This window comes from Pan troglodytes, chromosome 13 (genome assembly GCF_028858775.2).
Source record: "Pan troglodytes isolate AG18354 chromosome 13, NHGRI_mPanTro3-v2.0_pri, whole genome shotgun sequence".
Taxonomy (NCBI): Eukaryota; Metazoa; Chordata; class Mammalia; order Primates; family Hominidae; genus Pan; species Pan troglodytes.
The window spans coordinates 71,120,940-71,139,864 of NC_072411.2; the positions used below are offsets into that span (position 1 = coordinate 71,120,940).

An 18,925-nucleotide genomic window follows, 5' to 3' on the forward strand; every position below is an offset into this window, starting at 1 on the left:
ATCTTGCTACGTGGACATTGATTTGCAACAAATTATAACTCCTACACAGAAAAGAGTTGGAAAAACTATACCAAATTATTAAGCCATGGTAATCTAAAAAGTTGACTACTTCAGAAATAGCTGTAGCTATACCACAAGAATCAAGTAGGTTCTCCAAACTTAACATATTTTTATATTCCTCTGACTTAATTTTTATCAACTGACTTTTTTTTTTTTTTTTGTGACAGAGTCTTGCACTGTCGCCAGGGCTGGAGTGCAATGGCATGATCTCGGCTTACTACAACCTCCACCTTCTGGGTTCACGATTCTCCTGCCTGATTCTCCAGCCCTAGCCTCCTGAGTAGCTGGGATTACAGGCACCCGCCACCACACCCAGCTAATTTTTTGTATTTTTAGTAGAGATGGGGTTTCACTATGTTGGCCAGACTGGTCTCAAACTCCAGACCTTGTGATCTGCCCGCCTCTGCCTCCCAAAGTGCTGGGATTACAGGAGTGAGCCACCAGGCCCGGCTGAACTGACAATTCTTTTATCATTTTTTTTTTCTTTAGCTATAGATCTTCTAGGGGAAGAAAGATAAAAGCAGAGCCCAAAATTTTCTTGAGAAGTGAAGAAGACATTACATTGATTTTTTTTTAATCTGAAATAGTCTGTTTCTCAAACAGCAGTAAAAATAGTGTGTGTGTGTCTGTGTGTGTGGTGTTTAAAATTCTGTGTGTATGTTTATATTTCTTGATCTAGAAAGAAAACTTTACAAATACAGAAGAAAATGGGGAAAATGCACTAAAATATTGAATCAAGTGTTATAATCATTACTATCTTCTTTTTTTCTATGTTTTTTCTTGAGGATAAATTACTTTTACAAGCAGAAAAAAGTAAATGATTTTTGAAAAGGATTCAAAGGAAAAATTAGGAAATAATTGCAAGAAAATAAAGTCCAGCCTGGGCGTGGTGGCTCACGCCTGTAATCCCCGCACTTTGGGAGGCCGAGGCAGGTGGATCACCTGAGGTCAGGAGTTCAAGACAAGCCTGGCCAACATGGAGAAACCCCACCTCTACTAAAAATACAAAAATTAGCCGGGTGCTTGTAATGGTGGCAGGTGCTTGTAATCCCAGCTACTCAGGAGGCTGAGGCATGAAAATCTCTTGAACCCAGGAGGTGGAGGTTGCAATGAGCCGAGATTGCACCACTGCACTCCAGCCTGGGCGACAAGAGCGAAATTCCATCTCAAAAAAAGAAAGAAAGAAAGAAAAAGAAAGAAAATAAAGTCTAAAGTCTATAAACTCGCTTGGCCTCTCAGTTCCTTTTTGAATTCAGTGTCCAGGAACAGCCATGATTCCAAAAGCATCCACAAGCTCTGAACTTCAACTCAGGGCCTATTGATCGTCCTCTGTGAGGCATTTTAAAGCCCCTCTTGAGTCTCAGGGTGGGTCAAGATTAAGGGCAAAGATATTGCGTGGACACAGGAGGAAGCTTTTTGGGTCATGGAGGAAGAAAATAAGGTCTTTCCCACATGTGGTTCTCTCTTTAGCCCCTCTCCCTTCCACAGGCTCAGAGAGCCAACACAGACCTGCTCCTCTGTGGGGAGGGAGTTGATGATCTCATTCTCTTGGGCTGCCCCATCACTGAGTGTGGAGGGCTGGGCCCATGGTACTCAGACCTGAGGCAGCTGGCCATACAGCCTTGGCACCCAGGCATAACCCTCAGGTTCTTGTTCACTTCCTCTTTCTGGATGGCTTGCTTTTCTCTGGCACCAGTACCCCATGGTAAGAGTAATATATGCTGAGGGGAAACGCAGATGCAGGCTTCTGAAGAAAAAGGAAAGAAAGCCCTCTACCTGCCTGATTTTAGGCCCTAGGCTACCTCTAGCCCTGACAAAATTAATTTTCCAAGTAGTTCTGCTGCACATATGGTCAAAGCTTCCGTTTTACAGCATACATTTGCTTGGCTTTATCCTTTGTCCATGTGATTTTTTTCTCACAGGAGACTGGTGTTCACAGAAGACAGAATTTGGGGATGTGGGAGTCTGGTTTGGGACATGGTGCATTGGCCAGCATTTCCCTCTCAGTCACTTCCCATTTATCTTGCCCTTTCTTGGTGAACTCACTTGTTGCCTCCCACTTTAATACTCATCTGCATTGGGGTGTAATGATCTCAGAGTTGGGTTGAAGATTGACATTAACCCATTTAAAATAAGAAAATGGAAGCCAAGTTGGAAATATCTTAGTGGCAACAAAAAATGCTCTTCTTCTCCTGACAGTTTGAAGATAATTGGGAGTCTGACAGAACAATTAAAATTGAATTATTGTTTCTAATAGATTTTAAGCCCATTCTGCAGTGGAATTTCATGAACTAGCAAGAGTAAGATTTTACTGTGAGGGTCTGTCTTCCTGATAGACGAGTTCACTCCTGAGATTAATACCATCACTCCACATAGCTCCAGCTGGCCGTGGCAACTCAATGGCTTGTGTCAATTTTGCCATGGCTCCCCTCTCCCTCTCTTCCATTTAATTTCTCTGAATACTACTTGGTTAGTTTTTGCATTACTTTAGAGGAACAATTTATCATTTAGATGGCCATCTTCCCAACAAACAACCAAATAAGAGTTATTGTTTCTTTAACTTTCTATTTATCCACACAAATGCATTAAAATATCTCAAATTCATCAGTCCTGGGTTATAATGCCTTGGTAGTTCTAATTTGAATTTTCTTTTTCACTTTGAACACTCAGGACACCATCTTCTTGTATTATACAAGAAAGGAGTGTACCTATTACACACAGGGGGAAAAATGCTCTTTTGGGTGCTAGGCCTCCTAATCCTCTGTGGTTTTCTGTGGACTCGTAAAGGAAAACTAAAGATTGAAGACATCACTGATAAGTACATTTTTATCACTGGATGTGACTCGGGCTTTGGAAACTTGGCAGCCAGAACTTTTGATAAAAAGGGATTTCATGTAATCGCTGCCTGTCTGACTGAATCAGGATCAACAGCTTTAAAGGCAGAAACCTCAGAGAGACTTTGTACTGTGCTTCTGGATGTGACCAACCCAGAGAATGTCAAGAGGACTGCCCAGTGGGTGAAGAACCAAGTTGGGGAAAAAGGTGAGAGACATGGAGGTGGGTAGGATGGGACAGGGATAGGGGATAGGGAGGTAACCAAAGCTAAATAAAACGTGCTCAAGTTTTAAATGGCCTTTCGAGAAAATGTTTCCTAAATACCGGCTGTGTACTTCTCTAATCTTAGGATAGCTTCTGAGTAGTTCCAAGTACAGGCTGTCTGTGTGCATGAGAAACACAGCCCAGAAGACCCTTGGGCCTAAGTCTCAGTGGGTGAATTCAGGGCTGAGATGAAAGTATTGACTTTCCATGGTCTTCTCCTGTAAAGGGCTATTCTCCCCTGCCCCATATACAGCAAAGGAATTTAGACTAAAATGTACAGGAGAATATGGGGGCAATTCCCAAATTGCCATCTGGATACCTGGCACCCACTTCTCCCTGCAAAATGATTCTAAAGCTCACACATTTTCAATGGGCAAGGTTGAAAATGGCCTGAGAATTTGAGTATGAGTGTCTTACATAGTTAAGGTAGAGTAGCGAGCCTTTGGATGTCCATTCTGCAATAGATTCTGCTATGGTGACTGTATTCTGAACTAGAAGAATTTTTATTGGCTTTGAATGAAGTGTGAAACATTCTCATGGATTAAGATGTTAGGATTCACAAAGGAAAAAACAAATGTTTGCAATTTTTTTTCTAGTACATCTTGATCATGTAGCTGAGACTCTGAAGCTCAAAAGCAATGATTTGATAAGGCTTCGATTTTTAACACTTGAATTCCAACACCTTTAAAAATACTAAATGTTTCCCATTTTAAACAAGCCAAGTGAATGACTGAATTCTTAACCAAAAATAAATGTGAAGTAGATTGATATCACTCTTTGTCCATACAGAACATTATATAAATATTCTCTGGCCTTACTATCTAGCAAGGCAGGAAAAATAGATCAATTTGTTCTCACTCATAGGTGGAAATTGAACAATGAGAACACATGGACACAGGAAGGGGAACATCACACATCAGGGCCTGTTGTGGGGTGGGCGGAGGGGGGAGGGATAGCATTAGGAGATATATCTAACGTTAAATGACGTGTTAATGGGTGCAGTACACCAACATGGCACATGTATACATATGCAACAAACTGCATGTTGTGCACATGTACCCTAAAACTTACAGTATAATAAGAAAAATAGATCAATTTACTCTACATCTGAGATTAAAAAGCAGAAAGACTCACTCACAGAGTTTCAGTATTTGACATTCAGAACCAGAAATAGAGTAACAGTGAGAACTTGAACTATTTCAGTTTAGCCTCCCACCCTCTCTGCTATCACTTCCCAAAACTGCGAAGTATTTCAGAGTAGGAAAATGACTTCAAGGAGGAAATGGCACCATTGTGCAAAGCAGGGGCTGTATTTTCATCAAAGGTGGCAAATAAGTACTATCTTACCACACCTCTTTTCCTTCCTCTCTGTTCTAGGTCTCTGGGGTCTGATCAATAATGCTGGTGTTCCCGGTGTGCTGGCTCCCACTGACTGGCTGACACTAGAGGACTACAGAGAACCTATTGAAGTGAACCTGTTTGGACTCATCAGTGTGACACTAAATATGCTTCCTTTGGTCAAGAAAGCTCAAGGGAGAGTTATTAATGTCTCCAGTGTTGGAGGTCGCCTTGCAATCGTTGGAGGGGGCTATACTCCATCCAAATATGCAGTGGAAGGTTTCAATGACAGCTTAAGGTAAATCAAATTAATCAACTTATTAGGAAACAATAGCTGCAAACGTTTACTGAATGCTTATGTACAAGACATCCTATTTAGTACCTTTCAAAAAGTCTACCATATTTATCTCTAATTTTTGTGGGTACATAGTAGGTATATATATTTATGGTTATATGAGATATTTTGATACAAGTATACAATGCATAGTAATTACATCAAGGTAAGTGGAGTATACATCACCTCAAGCATTTATCCTTTCTTTGTGTTACAAAAAATCCAATTATACTCTTTTAGTTATTTTTAAATCTGTGATAAATTGTTGACTGTAGTCACCCTGTTGTGCTATCAAATACTAGATCTTATTCATTCCATCTAGTTATATTTCTATATTTCTGTACCCCCTAACCATTCCCTCTCACCCCCACTACCCTCTCAAGCATCTAGTAACTATCTCTCTACTTTCTGTCTCCATGAGTTTGTTTTAATTTTTAGCTCTCACAAATAAGTGAGAACATGGGAACTTCGTTTTTCTGTGCCTGGCTTGTTTTACTTAACATAATGACCACCAGTTCCATCCAAGTTGTTGCAAATGACAGGATCTCATTCTTTTTTATGGCTCAATAGTACTCCATTGTATATATATACTGCATTTTCCTTATTCATTTTTCTATTGATGGACATTTAGGTTGCTTCCAAATTTTAGCTGTTGTGAACAGTGCTACAACGAACATGATAGTGTAGATATCTCTTTGATATGTTTATTTCCTTTCTTTTGGGTATATACCCAGCAGCGGTATTGCTGGATCATATGGTAGCTCAATTTTTAGTTTTTTGAGAAACCTCCAAACTGTTTTCCATAGTGGTTGTACTAATTTACATTCCCACCAATAGTGTACGAGGATTCCCTTTTCTCACATCATCATCAGCATTTGTTATTGCCTGTCTTTTGTACATATGCCATTTTAACTGGGGTAAGGTAATATTTCATTGTACTTTTGATTTGCATTTTTCTGATGATCAATGATGTTGAGCACCTTTCATATACCTATTTTCCACTTGTATGTCTTTTCAGAAATATCTACTCAGATCTTTTGCCCATTATAAATTGGATTATTAGACTTTTCCCCATAGAGTTGAGTTCCTTATATATTCTGATTTTTAATTCCTTGTCAGATGGGTAGCTTTCAAATATTTTCTCCCATTCTATGTGTTGTCTTTTCACTTTTTTGATTGTTTCCTTTGCTGTGCAGAAGCTTTTCAAATTGATGTAATCCCATTTGTCCATTTTTGCTTTAGTTGCCTGTGTTTGTGGCATATTACTCAAGAAATCTTTGCCCAGCTAATTGTCCTGGAGAGTTACTCCAATGTTTTCCTGTAGTAGTTTCATAGTTTGAGGTCTTAGATTTAAGTCTTTAATCCATTTTGATATGATTTTTGTATATGGTAAGAGATTTTGTATATGCACAAGAGATTCTTCTGCTTGTGGACATCCAGTTTTCCTAGCATCATTTATTGAAAAGACTATCCTTTCCCCAATACATGTTCTTGACACCTTTGTCAAAAACGAATCATTGTAGATGTATGGATTTGTTTCTGGGTTCTCTGTCCTGTTCCATTGGTCTATGTGTCCATTTTTATACCAGTACCATGCTGTTTTGTTTACTATAGCTTTATAGAAAATTCGAAGTCATGTAATGTGATTCCTCCAGTTTTGTTTTTGTCCAGGGTGTCTTTGGCTACTCTGAGTCTTTTGTGTTTCTATATAAATTTTAGGATTGTTTTTTCTATTTCTATAAAGAATGTCATTGGTATTTTGATAGGAATTGCATTGAATCTGTAATTGCTATTGGTATTGTGCACGTTTTAATAATACTGATTCTTCCAATCCATGAACATGGAATACCTTTCCACTTTTTGTATCCTCTTCAATTTCTTTTATCAATGTTTTATAGTTTTTATTGCAGAGAGCTCTCATTTCTTTAAGTTAACTCCTAGGCATTTTATTTTATTTTTAACTTGTAAATGGAATTAATTCCTTGATTTCTTTTTTGGATTGTTTGCTGTTGGCATACAGAAATTGTTTGCTGTTGGCAATAGAAATCTTTTTTGGATTGTTTGCTGTTAGCTACTGATTTTTGTATGTTGATTTTGTATCCTGCAACTTTACTGAATTTATTTGTTCTAATAGTTTTTATGTGTGTGGAGTCTTTAGGTTTTTCCAAATATAAGATCATATCATCTGCAAACAAGGATAATTTGACTTCTTCCTTTCCAAATTGGGTTGGAGCTCCATTGTATGTTATTTGTTTTTGAGGAATCTCCAAACAAATATTGCTGCTTTTAAGATCCTTTCTTTATACTTGACCTTTGGGAGCTTGATTAATAAATGCCTTGAGGTAGTCTTCTTTTGGTTAAATCTGCTTAGTGTTCTTTAACTTTCTTGTACTTGGATATTGGTGTCTTCCTCTAGGTTTGGGAAGTTCTCTGTTGAATGAACTTTCTACCCCATCTCTCTCTCTCTCTACCTCCTCTATAAAGCCAGTAACTCAGATTTGCCCTTTTGAGGCTATTTTTTAGATTCTGTAGCTATGCCTCATTCTTTTTTTTTTTCTTTTGTCTCCTCTGACTGTGTGTTTTCAAATAGCCTGTCTTCAAGCTTACTAATTTTTTTATTTTGCTTGATCAATTCTGCTGGTAAGAGACTGACTCATTCTTTATTATGTGAATTGCGTTTTTCAACTCCAGGATTCCTGCTTGATTCTTTTTAATTATTTGTCTCGTTGTCAAATTTATCTGATAGGATTCTGAATTCCTTCTTTGTGTTATCTTGAATTTCACTGAGTTTCCTCAAAACAGCTATTTTGAATTCTCTGTCTGAAAGGTCTCATGTGTCTGTCTCACCAGGACTGGTCTCTTGTGTCTTATTTCATTCATTTGGTGAGGTCCTGTTTTTCTGGGTGGTCTTGATGCTTGTGGATTTTTTTTTTTATGTCTGTGCATTGAAGAGTTAGGTATTTATTGCAGTCTTCACAGTCTGGGCTTGTTTGTACTCATCCTTCTGGGGAAGTCTTTCCAGGTATTTGAAGGGACTTGGCTGTTGTGATCTAACTTTTTATTTCCTGAAGCCATATCTTCATTAGGGGGCACCCCAAGCCCAGTAAGACTGTGCCTCTTGTAGGCTCAAAGAGGTACCACCTTGATGGTCTTGGATAAGATCCAGAAGAATTATCTGGTTTACCAGGAAAAGAATCTTGTTCTCTTCCCTTACTTTCTCCCAAACAAGTGGAGCTTCTGTCTATATAGTGAGCTGCCTAGAGCTGGTGGAAGACTGACACAAGCACTCCTGACCACCATTATTGGGACTGCACTGAGTCAGACCCAAGGCCCTCTGTAATATTGCCTGGCTACTGCCTATGTTTACTCAAAGCCCTGAGGCTCTACAATTAGCAGGTGGTGAAGCCAGCCAATAAGACTTGTGTCCTTCCCTTCGGGGTGGCAAGTTCTCCCTACGGTGTCCAGAGATGCCATGTGGAAGCCAGGGGCTGGAGTCAGAAACCTTAGGAATCTACCTGGTACTCTATTCTACTGTGGTTGAGCCAGCATCCAAACCACAATACAAAGTCTTTCCCACTTTTCCCTCCCCTTTTCACAAGCAGAGGAGTCTCTCACCATAGCTACTACCACCTCAGGCCTGCGGGAAGTATTGCCTGGCTATGACCAATGTTTACTCAAAGCCCAAGGGCTTTTCAATCAGCTTGTGGTGAATGTTGTTAGGGTTGAGACTCTCATTTCAGGGCACTGGGCTCCCCTCTGGCCCAGGATAGGTTGAGAAATGCCATCTAAGAGCCAAGGCCTGGAATTGGAGATGCTAAGTGCCCACTTGGTGCTCTACCCCATTGTAGTCAAACCAAGCTGGCACCTAAGCTGCAAGACAACATCTCCTTTACTCTTCCGTCTCCTTTTCTGAAGCACAAGGAGTCTCCCCCTATAGCCATCATAGCTGGGAATGTCCTAGGTCACACCTGAGGCCAGCATGTCTCTGAGTCTCACCCAAGGCCCATGGTGAGTACCTTGGGTATTGCTCCTGATTTTTCAGGGCCCAAGGGCTCTTTAGTCAGCAGGTAATGAATTTTGCTAGGACTAATTTCTTCCCTTCAAGGCAATGGGTTTCCTTCTGGCTCAGGACAAGTCTAGAAATGTTGTCCAGGAGGTAGGGCCTGGAATAGGGGCCTCAGGATTCTACCTGGTGCCCTATCCTACTGTGGCTAAGCTGTTATCCAAGTCACAAGACAAAGTCCTCTTTATTCTCCCCTTACCTCTCCTCAAGCAGAGGGAAGGAGTCTCTCCAAGAGCTGTGGGCTGTGCTGTCTGGGGCTGGGGGAGGGGTGGCACAAGCACTCTCCTGGCTGCCCAAGCTGGCATCTTACTAGGTTGCTTGCCCCCCAAGTCCACTGTCTCCGAGCACAGCACCAGGACTTGCCCAGGAATTGCAATCCTTGTGACCTGGACTGCCTTTGAAGTTTATTTAGAACCCCACAGCACGTTAGCCCACACTGTTGAGGCTTGCTGGCACTCAGGTTCCAACTACTGAAATGGGCAATTCCTCCTCCGGCTAGGGCTGGTTTGAATGCTCCCTCTATGGGTGCTGGCTGAGTTCTGCCTGGTGTTGCTTTCCACTGTGACAGGGCAGCACTGAGTTCCAACGCAAAGTCCCACAATCACTGCGCTCTCCCTCCCACCCCAAGTACGCAGATTCTGCCTCCATGCCACACAGTTGCTGCTGGTCTGTGGAGGAGGAGTAGCATCAACAATTCAAGACTGTCTTTCCTACCCTCTTCAGGGCCTCTCTCAGTGATATGAAGTTAAAGTGATATAAAGTTAAAGTGATATAAAGTTAGGGACTGTGATCACTCATCCGATTTTTGGTTTTATGAAGGTTTTTTTGCGTGAATAGTTGTTTAATTTGGTGTTCCTGTGGGGAGGATGATCAATGAAGGCTTCTATTTGGCCATCCTGCTCCACCTCTACCCTATTTAGTACTTTAAGTTATTCCCAGTGTATAGATGATGCCACTAAAACTAAAAGAGTTTAATTAATTTGCACAAGGTCACCAAGCTGGTAAGTGGCAGAACTGAGATTTGAACCCAAGTTTAAATCCTTTTTACTTTTTGCCTTAATACATGATGCTCAGAGTGGCAGCGAATTTATATTCAACTGGTCAGTTTGTCAGATAGTTAGGGAGTCATATAGAGAGGCTAGATCAGAATAGGCTTCTCCATTGGTTTACTGTCAGTTGCAGACACAACAGTACCATCCTATTTAAACCTTCAGTAGAAAACCATTAGTTCTTAAATAGCTTCTCCAAGCATGCTGTCCAAGCTTTATAGCTTCATTCCGTGGGAGAGACTGGGGGAAGTGTGCTTAATTCATCTTACCTGGAACCAGAACTTATCACCATCAGTTCAAATCCCCTAAAGTACAAGGGGTTCTTTCAGTCAAGATTCTGGCAGGAAATGGTGACACATTAAAACTGGGTAAAAGGCACAGAGTATGCTTAAAGGACTTATAAACATGTGTGAGGTATCTACTGAAATCTCAAAGTATAGAATCTAGGGGCTAATGACAGTAGGGGTATTTCTCTTCAGAGGACTGAAGGGACAAGGAGACAGGGCAGTTTCCAGAACCTGGAGACGCAGAGGCTGTTGTCTTCAGTTAAGGGATAAAAATAACCAGTGTTGACACCACAGGAGGATAACTACTCTGACCCCCTCACCTCTTTCCTGATCCCCCACTGGCACTTTCAATAGACTGAACTCAACAGAAGCCAGAGTATACTTAGTGCAGGTAAGATTCCCAGGATATGGTGCAGACAGAGGGTGGAGGAAAGGACTAGAGAAGCAAGCGGAAGATATTCAGCTGAGTGGTGCCACAATAGGCAAGTGAGAAGACAAAGTTAGTTATAGTTTTTCCTTCGATTCACCCATTTATTTATTTGACTATTATTTGTTGAAGGCATATGTTAGAGTTTATGATCTATACCATGGACCTAGGTTTAGTTTACTAATAAAAGGTTAAAATTACTCCACTGAAATTAATAAAGATAGAGCAACTTCATTTTGCCATTTGATCAGGTTGCCAAGTTTGATTCTCCTAGGAAATAAGCACAAAAATATTGGAACAATTCTTCCAAAAAACTAATGTGCATTTGAATCACCTGGGGATCTTTTCAAAATGCAGATTTTGATTAAGTGGATCTGGAGAGGAGCCTGAGACCCTGCATTTCTAACAAGCTCCAGGTGCTGCCCATGGTTCAGGCATCACACTTTGAGTAGCAAGGTCATAAAAAACCTCCATTGGTCTCTTTGGTTGACCTTTGGTTCCACTCTACAACCAGCAGTATCATAATAAAATTGTAGTATATGTAATTAGAGATTTACTCACTTTTAAAAAAGATTTCAACTGAAGGGTTTGTGAGCTTTGCCATGCAGGTATGCCATGCCTAATAGTAGTCAATAAAGAGTATTTTTCTTAAATGAATCATGGAACTAGTATTTTAAATGGTGTTATGTAGGTGCGCCACAATCCAGTGTCGGCGTCACAATTTCTATATATAGGAGGGTTTAGGGGCAGCAGTCCATTTGAGAGAGGGTTGGGGCTCCTTAAAACTGTATTTTCCCAGCATGCATACTGATTTAATATGGTTTTTACTTACCTGGTAAGCTTAGTTGGAGGGCGTAAGGCCACTTGTCCCTAGTACGTTGTTTTTATGAGTGGGTGGGGAGAAAAGTCTTCCTAAATAGCCTCTTGGCACTGCTACTTCCACAATCTAGAGGAAATTGGGCAACAGGTGAATAAAACAAAAGTAAGTTGGGAAATAATCTTTTTTAATTTTAGTACAAGTCACATACCTTTTGGAATATTTCAAGGTCAAGCTAACTGGCATTTTTAGTAAAATTTATTTCAAACTTTACAATAATAACGTTGCTAGAAAGCAGAACCTAAGAAAAAATAAATTACATTTTAAGTCCACTAATAGAGCTTTTAAAAAATCTTATGGTGAAGAGTTCTATAAAATGAATAAATACTTCCTTATATTATATATTCCTGGTAGGAAAATAAATCAAATTTAGGAAATGACTATTCATATACTGGTTTGCTGTACAGGTGGTCCCTGACTTGCAATGTTAAACATGACTTTTCAACTTTACAATGGTGTGAAAGTGAGATGCATGCATTATAAACTTTTCTTAGAATTTGGAATTTTGATCTTTTACCAGCAGCAATATGTACAATACTCTCTCGCGATGCTGTGCGGTGGCAGTAAACCCCAGCTGCCCGTCAGCCATTGCAATCACAGGGCAAAGAACTGCTATGCTGCAGGGCACTGTGTGGCCAGATGATTTTGCCCCACTGTGGGCCAATGTAAGTGTCCTGAGGACGTTTAATGTAGGCTAGGCTAAGCCATGATGTTTGACAGGTTAGGTATATTAAATGCATTTTTTGACATAGGATATTTTCAACTTACAATGAGTTTATCAGGATGTGACCCCACCTGAAGTCATGGAACATCTGTATATTGGTTTGCTTTAAAGAAAGGGGCACCATGATTCCTGTAAAACCTTGATGCCTAGAGAATGAGTAGGCTTTTAGTTTTCTGCTGCAGCATGATATAAAATAAAATAAAATAAAATAAAACAAAACAAAACTTGCTCAACAGCATAGGGAGCAGGTTAGTCACATCAGGGATTATCGTATTGTGTCCTTCAGCACATCCTCATTTGTGCTGCAATCTCCTTACGTTGCTAGAATGGAGGTGAACTTGTCCATCCAGGCTATCATTAGTTGATTTCACCATAAGGTGGTTTAAGTACTGATAAGAAACCTGTTCATAACCTGGATGTCCACTTAGTCAATGATGAGAGCGTGGAGAACACTCTAGGAAGAACAACAGTGGACTGGGGGTGGTGTCCACCCAGATCCCTTTCCTGTCCTGCCGTTAACTAGTCCTCACTTCACCACTCTGAACCTCAGTTTCCTCACTTGCAAAATGAAAGGGAGAGAGAATAAGACATTTCTTTCAAATGCACCCAAATCTGTGATTCCATGAAAAGATTCGTGAGAAAATAGTCACTCAAATAGCAAATATTTTCTAAACAAACCCGGATTAAACATCTTCAATGGGTTCTTTTCACAGACGGGACATGAAAGCTTTTGGTGTGCACGTCTCATGCATTGAACCAGGATTGTTCAAAACAAACTTGGCAGATCCAGTAAAGGTAATTGAAAAAAAACTCGCCATTTGGGAGCAGCTGTCTCCAGACATCAAACAACAATATGGAGAAGGTTACATTGAAAAAAGTGAGTTTCTGGGCGGTGCCAATGTCCTCTAGAATTCTTTGTCCTGAACAGCATGAAGGAGATTCAAATACAGATGAAATAACAAGGTTCTGAGTAATACCCCAATAAGGATCTTAACCATGGATCAGGGATCTCCTATTAATTTCAGTGTCATCTCTTGCTTCTGTTTATAAACATTTACTGAGCAATTACAAACTGCCAAGTTATCTGCTAAGTGTCTTATGAATTATGTTATTTACTCCTCAAAAACTATTAGAGTAACGAGCAGAGGTTTGAGAAAGTGAAATGTCCTGCTCAAGATTACACAACACCTCCTAGTCATGCCTGGACCTGAGCCCAGGAAGGCAAGTCGAGCCACGGTCTTCACCTTTGCCATACCTCCTCTTTTCCTCAAGCACCAGCTGTACACTTGGCATTAAGGATTTATGGTGGTTACAAAAGATGGAAAAGGTTCAGCCTCTGACCTTTAGTTTACAATCTAGCTGACAACAAGAAGTAACCAAGCGAGAATGTAAAACAATGAAACAATGTAGCACACAATAAAATTAATCCTTTACTTCTTAGGTGTAATCTAACAGCCCAGAAATGGTGCTAGATGGTGTGGTTTCTAATTCCCCAGGGAATTTAGACCAGGAAAAGAGCATTGCTGGTTAAGCCCTAATGGGGCAGGTCAGGTTTGAATAAGAGGAAAGGACAGGAAATAATTACTTGGGTGGAAACTTTCTGGAGCAGGAACACATGGAGGAGAAGACGGAAGACACCAGGAGCCTTCCTGGTCAAGAGATTGAGTCAGAGATGGGAGAATAATAATAAAGATGACATAATGACGACTAACAAATAGTAAATATTTACTATGTACTTGTCACCATTCTAAGTGCTTTACATGGACACTCATTTAAAATCCCCCAAAAAACTCTATTATCGTCTTCATTTTATAGAAATAGAGGCATAGAGAATAACCTACCAAAATTGTACCACCAGTAAGTGGAAGAGCTAGATTTGGACCCAGGCAGCCTGACCCTGCCATTTATGCTTGGCCATGGCACTATAATGTGAACAAGGCATTAAGGACTTTGGTTACACTCCTGTTATCAGGCCTTCCCCTCCGCCACAAACTTCTTGGGTCGGTTAAAGTTTACTTGATATTCCTCAAGTACTCACTGACCTCCTGCTTTGAGTTGAGCAGGGTTCCACCTAACTATGGGTAGTTCTTTCCCTCCAAACTGTGCTCAGGCCTCTTGATCAGTGGACTTGGTAAGACTGTCAACCGTGGCAAGGTTCATGGTCAGGAGTTTTCAAGGCAGAGCCGAAAGCCAAGTCAGACCCACCTGGAGAGGTTTTTAAAATGACTGACTCCTCCAACCACCATTACCCCAAACACACACACACACACACACATGCACACACACACACATGCACACACACAGAGGTACACACATTATCTATATATCAACTGAAATGTCTGGTCTTACAAACATCTTAGTGCTGACATGTCACTATAGGTTTAGAGCCACTGCCATCAAATACTCTACTTTTCAGCTCCTGACTCTGAAGGTTCTATGTAGGTTCCATCTAAGATGGAACTTAATACTTCAGAAACAAAACCCCTCATTTAAAAGAGCTTTCTCTGTTTGATATTGATACCGATACTTTTTAAATGCCTTTGAATATATCACTGACTTCCATCTCCAATTATTTTTGGCTTGGTTCCTGGTTCATGTGTTCTGTCTCAGAAATACCAAAAGGCATTGAGCTCAGTTTTACACTGGTTGTTCTCACTAGAGTTTTCAAGTCAGGACTTGGAGATCAGCCAAAGTCACGGTCCCAAAGTAGACCACAAATTGAAGGTCATCTTTTCTTAATTTCCCAAGCTGGGATAGTAGGAGTTTAAAATAGCCACTAAGACTTATTAGGTTCTTTGAACAACTTGTGGCCAGTGGGACTTGAAGTTGAAAGAAAGATCTAACATCATAGACTTTCCCTTGAGAAGACACAGCTCAGGTATGGTTTAAAAGTATGTGAGAATCATATGATAGCTCTACTTTGAATTTGGGGGGGAAATCTCTATGCCATTTTCCATAATGACTGTAGTAATTTACATTCTCACAAACAGTATACAAGAGGTTTTCTCCATGCCCTTATCAATACTTGTTATCTTTTGTCTTTTGATAGTAGCCATTCTAACAAATGTGAGGTGATATCTCATTTTGGTTTTAATTTGCATTTCCCTGATGATTAGTGGTGACAAACATTTTTTTCATATACCTGTTGGCCATTTGTATCTTCTTTTGAGAAAAGTCTGTTCAGATTCTCTTCCCATTTTTAATCAGGTTATTTCTTTTCTTGCTGTTGAGTTTCTTATACATTTTGGATATTAACTGTGCCTAAGATATAAAGTTTGCAAATATTTTTTCCCATTCTGTATGTTTTCTCTTCACTCTTTCAACTGTTTCCTTTGCTGTGCAGAAGCTTTTTAGTTGGATACAGTCCCACTTATCTAGTTTTGCTGTTGTTTAGCTTTGTGTTTTTGGGGTCATATCCAAAGAAATCATTGCCCAGACCAATGTCAAGAAGTATTTCCTTTATGTTTTCTTCTAGTAGTTTTTTTTTTTTTTAATAGAGAAGAGGTCACACTATGGTGCCCAGGATGGTCTTGAACTCCCTGGGATCAAGTGATCTTCCCACCTCAGCCTCCCAAAGTGCTGTAATTACAGGTGTGAGCCACCATGCGAGGCCTCTTTTGGCAGTTTTATAATTTCAGGTCTTATGTTTAAGTCTTCAATCCATTTTAAGTTGATTTTTTTATATGGTGTAAGATTCAGTTTCATTCTTCTTCATGTGGATATACTGTTTTCCCAATACCATGTATTGAAAAGACTGGGGTTTTAAACCACCACTAATCCCTTGTAAAATCCCTGCCTCTCTAAAGGTATCTTCGGTCATTATTCAAACATCTCATTTGCATGAGAACTGGGATCCTTTTGGCTTCCTGAGTCAGTACATTTGGGGATGATTCTCTCTTTATTTACAGATTATAGAAGCCTATACAAGTATACAAGTGCACAATTACATCCACACATGCATGCACATACATGCACATACATGCACAAGCACATGTGCAACCCACATTTTCTCTAGACACATAATCCCCTAAAACAAATTAGAAATCAAACATACAACTTTCTAGGCTTAGGGGCCTCATGGGCTTTATGAAGTATCGTTTCCTCATTGCTCTAAAGCACTGAGGGATCAAAGTTTGATCCCTGGACCAACAGCATCAGCATCATCTGGAAATTTGTTAGAAATGCTCATTCTTGGGCCCCACCTCATACCTCAGTCAGAAACTCTGGAGGTGGAACCGAGAAACCTGGGTTTTAATGAGCTCTCTAGAAGAATCTGCTGCCAACCCAATCTTGAGAGCTGCTGGTCTAAAGAAAGCATTGCAATATCATTTTCTGAGGAATAGATAGTAAATCCTCAAAATGAGCCTCAATTATAATGGACAATTCAGAATAAATCCCCTTGTATCCATCCTCCCCTTTGCACCCTAGACTTCCACTCTGCTTTCCCCTTCTACCAAAGAGTAAATGTGCTTTTGTCTCTTTTTAGGTCTAGACAAACTGAAAGGCAATAAATCCTATGTGAACATGGACCTCTCTCCGGTGGTAGAGTGCATGGACCACGCTCTAACAAGTCTCTTCCCTAAGACTCATTATGCCGCTGGAAAAGATGCCAAGATTTTCTGGATACCTCTGTCTCACATGCCAGCAGCTTTGCAAGACTTTTTATTGTTGAAACAGAAAGCAGAGCTGGCTAATCCCAAGGCAGTGTGACTCAGCTAACCACAAATGTCTCCTCCAGGCTATGAAATTGGCCGATTTCAAGAACACATCTCCTTTTCAACCCCATTCCTTATCTGCTCCAACCTGGACTCATTTAGATCGTGCTTATTTGGATTGCAAAAGGGAGTCCCACCATCGCTGGTGGTATCCCAGGGTACCTGCTCAAGTTTTCTTTGAAAAGGAGGGCTGGAATGGTACATCACATAGGCAAGTCCTGCCCTGTATTTAGGCTTTGCCTGCTTGGTGTGATGTAAGGGAAATTGAAAGACTTGCTCATTCAAAATGATCTTTACCGTGGCCTGCCCCATGCTTATGGTCCCCAGCATTTACAGTAACTTGTGAATGTTAAGTATCATCTCTTATCTAAATATTAAAAGATAAGTCAAACATTTTCATGAGTGGATAGACATGTTCTGTTACCTTGCTGAGGATGACTCTGAAGGACCAAAGCTCAGTTCTGATAAGCTTTGAAAAGGACAGGAAAAGGGAGGGTGATCAAGCATTGTGTGACACGGGTATAAGCTAAGGGCAGCAGTAAAACACTAGATAGAACTGCAAACAGAAGGAAAGAAAAAGATAGGAAAAGGAATAAGAGGACTGCAAAAAAAAGAATATATACCTAAATATATATATATGAAGAGAGACTCCCCAACACTCAGACAAGCCTTCCTAGAGGGAGCTATGGAGGTGAACATCCTGTTCAAGCCCCTAAGAACATTGATGCACACACTTTTCTGGTGGAAAGATGTAATGACATAGTAACTAATCATTCCAAAAGAAGAAAAATGTTACATTTGGTTAGTTTATTCTGATGATTGTAAAAGTAACAAGACCCAGACCATGTGGCACAACTTACACCTGAGATGGCTGGAAATCTTGCATTTGAAGGGTCTTTGAAGCCCCATGAAGATATAGAGCTAAATAAAAAGGCTCTCTTTAGTCTACAGTTACAGTGGGATTAGATCTGCATCTTGCTTATATTCATGTTTCTAAATTGAATAGACCCTGGGCCCACACCCCATCCAAAAGAAAGAGTTCCCTAAACAGACATTTCCTGATTCCAATAGCCAATACTGCTCGCAAAGGTTTGTAGACTATTTACAAGAAGAAGCCTGCAGTGGCAGAATGCAACATGTTTTGCATAATAATATGGTGTAAAGAGGCAGAGAAATTAGCTAATGCACATGTGCAAGTGTGCACGTGCACACACACACACAGGCATATACACACATGCTTAACATATTGCGAAGAAAGTCTGCCTGTAATCCCAACAGGTCAAGGCAGAAGGATCGCTTGAGCCCAGGAGTTCAAAACCAGCTTGGGCAATATAGTGAAATCTTGTCTCTACAAAAACTAAAGAGTTAGCTTGGCATGGTAGTGTACATCTGTAGTCCCAGCTACTTGGGAGGCTGAGGCAGAGGATCACTTGAGCCAGGAGGTTGAGGCTGCATTGAGCTGTGATCATGCCACTGCACTCCAGCCTGGAAGATGGAGCAAGACCTTGTCTCAAAAAAGAAAAGAAAAGAAAAGAAAAAATATTTAATATCTGCTGCTTGAAACCATGTCCATTTGAAGGTATTAGTAATTCTATTCATTTTTAATCACCTTTCCAGAAATATCTGCTTATGAGGTAATTTTCTCCTTTCAAGTTTACGACATATTGGTGAGTGAAAAATCAAATTACAAATGGTGTCAATCCACTTAGATATACATTTCATAATTTTGAAGAAGGATATACTCATCATTTTTGCACCAAAATGAAAAAAAAATCACAGCAAGAATGAGATGGAAGAATTCTCGGGCAAAGTTAGCTAACCTGCCTGCCTGTGAGGTCATCCCCATCTTGGACCTAGCCCCAGAGACAGCTCACTTGTAGATCTCTGGTTTCTTCTTGTTGCAGTTAACCACCCCATAGTCTGTTCTTGGAGGTAAAGTTCACCAATGTTGT

The 18,925-nt window shown here is 40.3% G+C and overlaps 1 protein-coding gene across 3 annotated transcripts in view; it reads left to right on the forward strand.

Moving 5' to 3' along the window:
- The window catches only part of DHRS9 (dehydrogenase/reductase 9), a 35,087-nt gene extending 17,719 nt beyond the window's left edge, over positions 1-17,368 (forward strand). For all 3 annotated transcript variants that reach the window (XM_003309299.5, XM_063790551.1, XM_009443644.5), the window contains exons 2-5: positions 2,731-3,102; positions 4,537-4,795; positions 12,972-13,135; positions 16,745-17,368. In XM_003309299.5, the coding sequence (XP_003309347.3) occupies positions 2,731-3,102; positions 4,537-4,795; positions 12,972-13,135; positions 16,745-16,968 (1,019 nt within the window). In that variant the 3' untranslated portion in view covers positions 16,969-17,368. The remainder of the gene's footprint in view (positions 1-2,730; positions 3,103-4,536; positions 4,796-12,971; positions 13,136-16,744) is intronic.
- Positions 17,369-18,925: the final 1,557 nt, after the last annotated feature.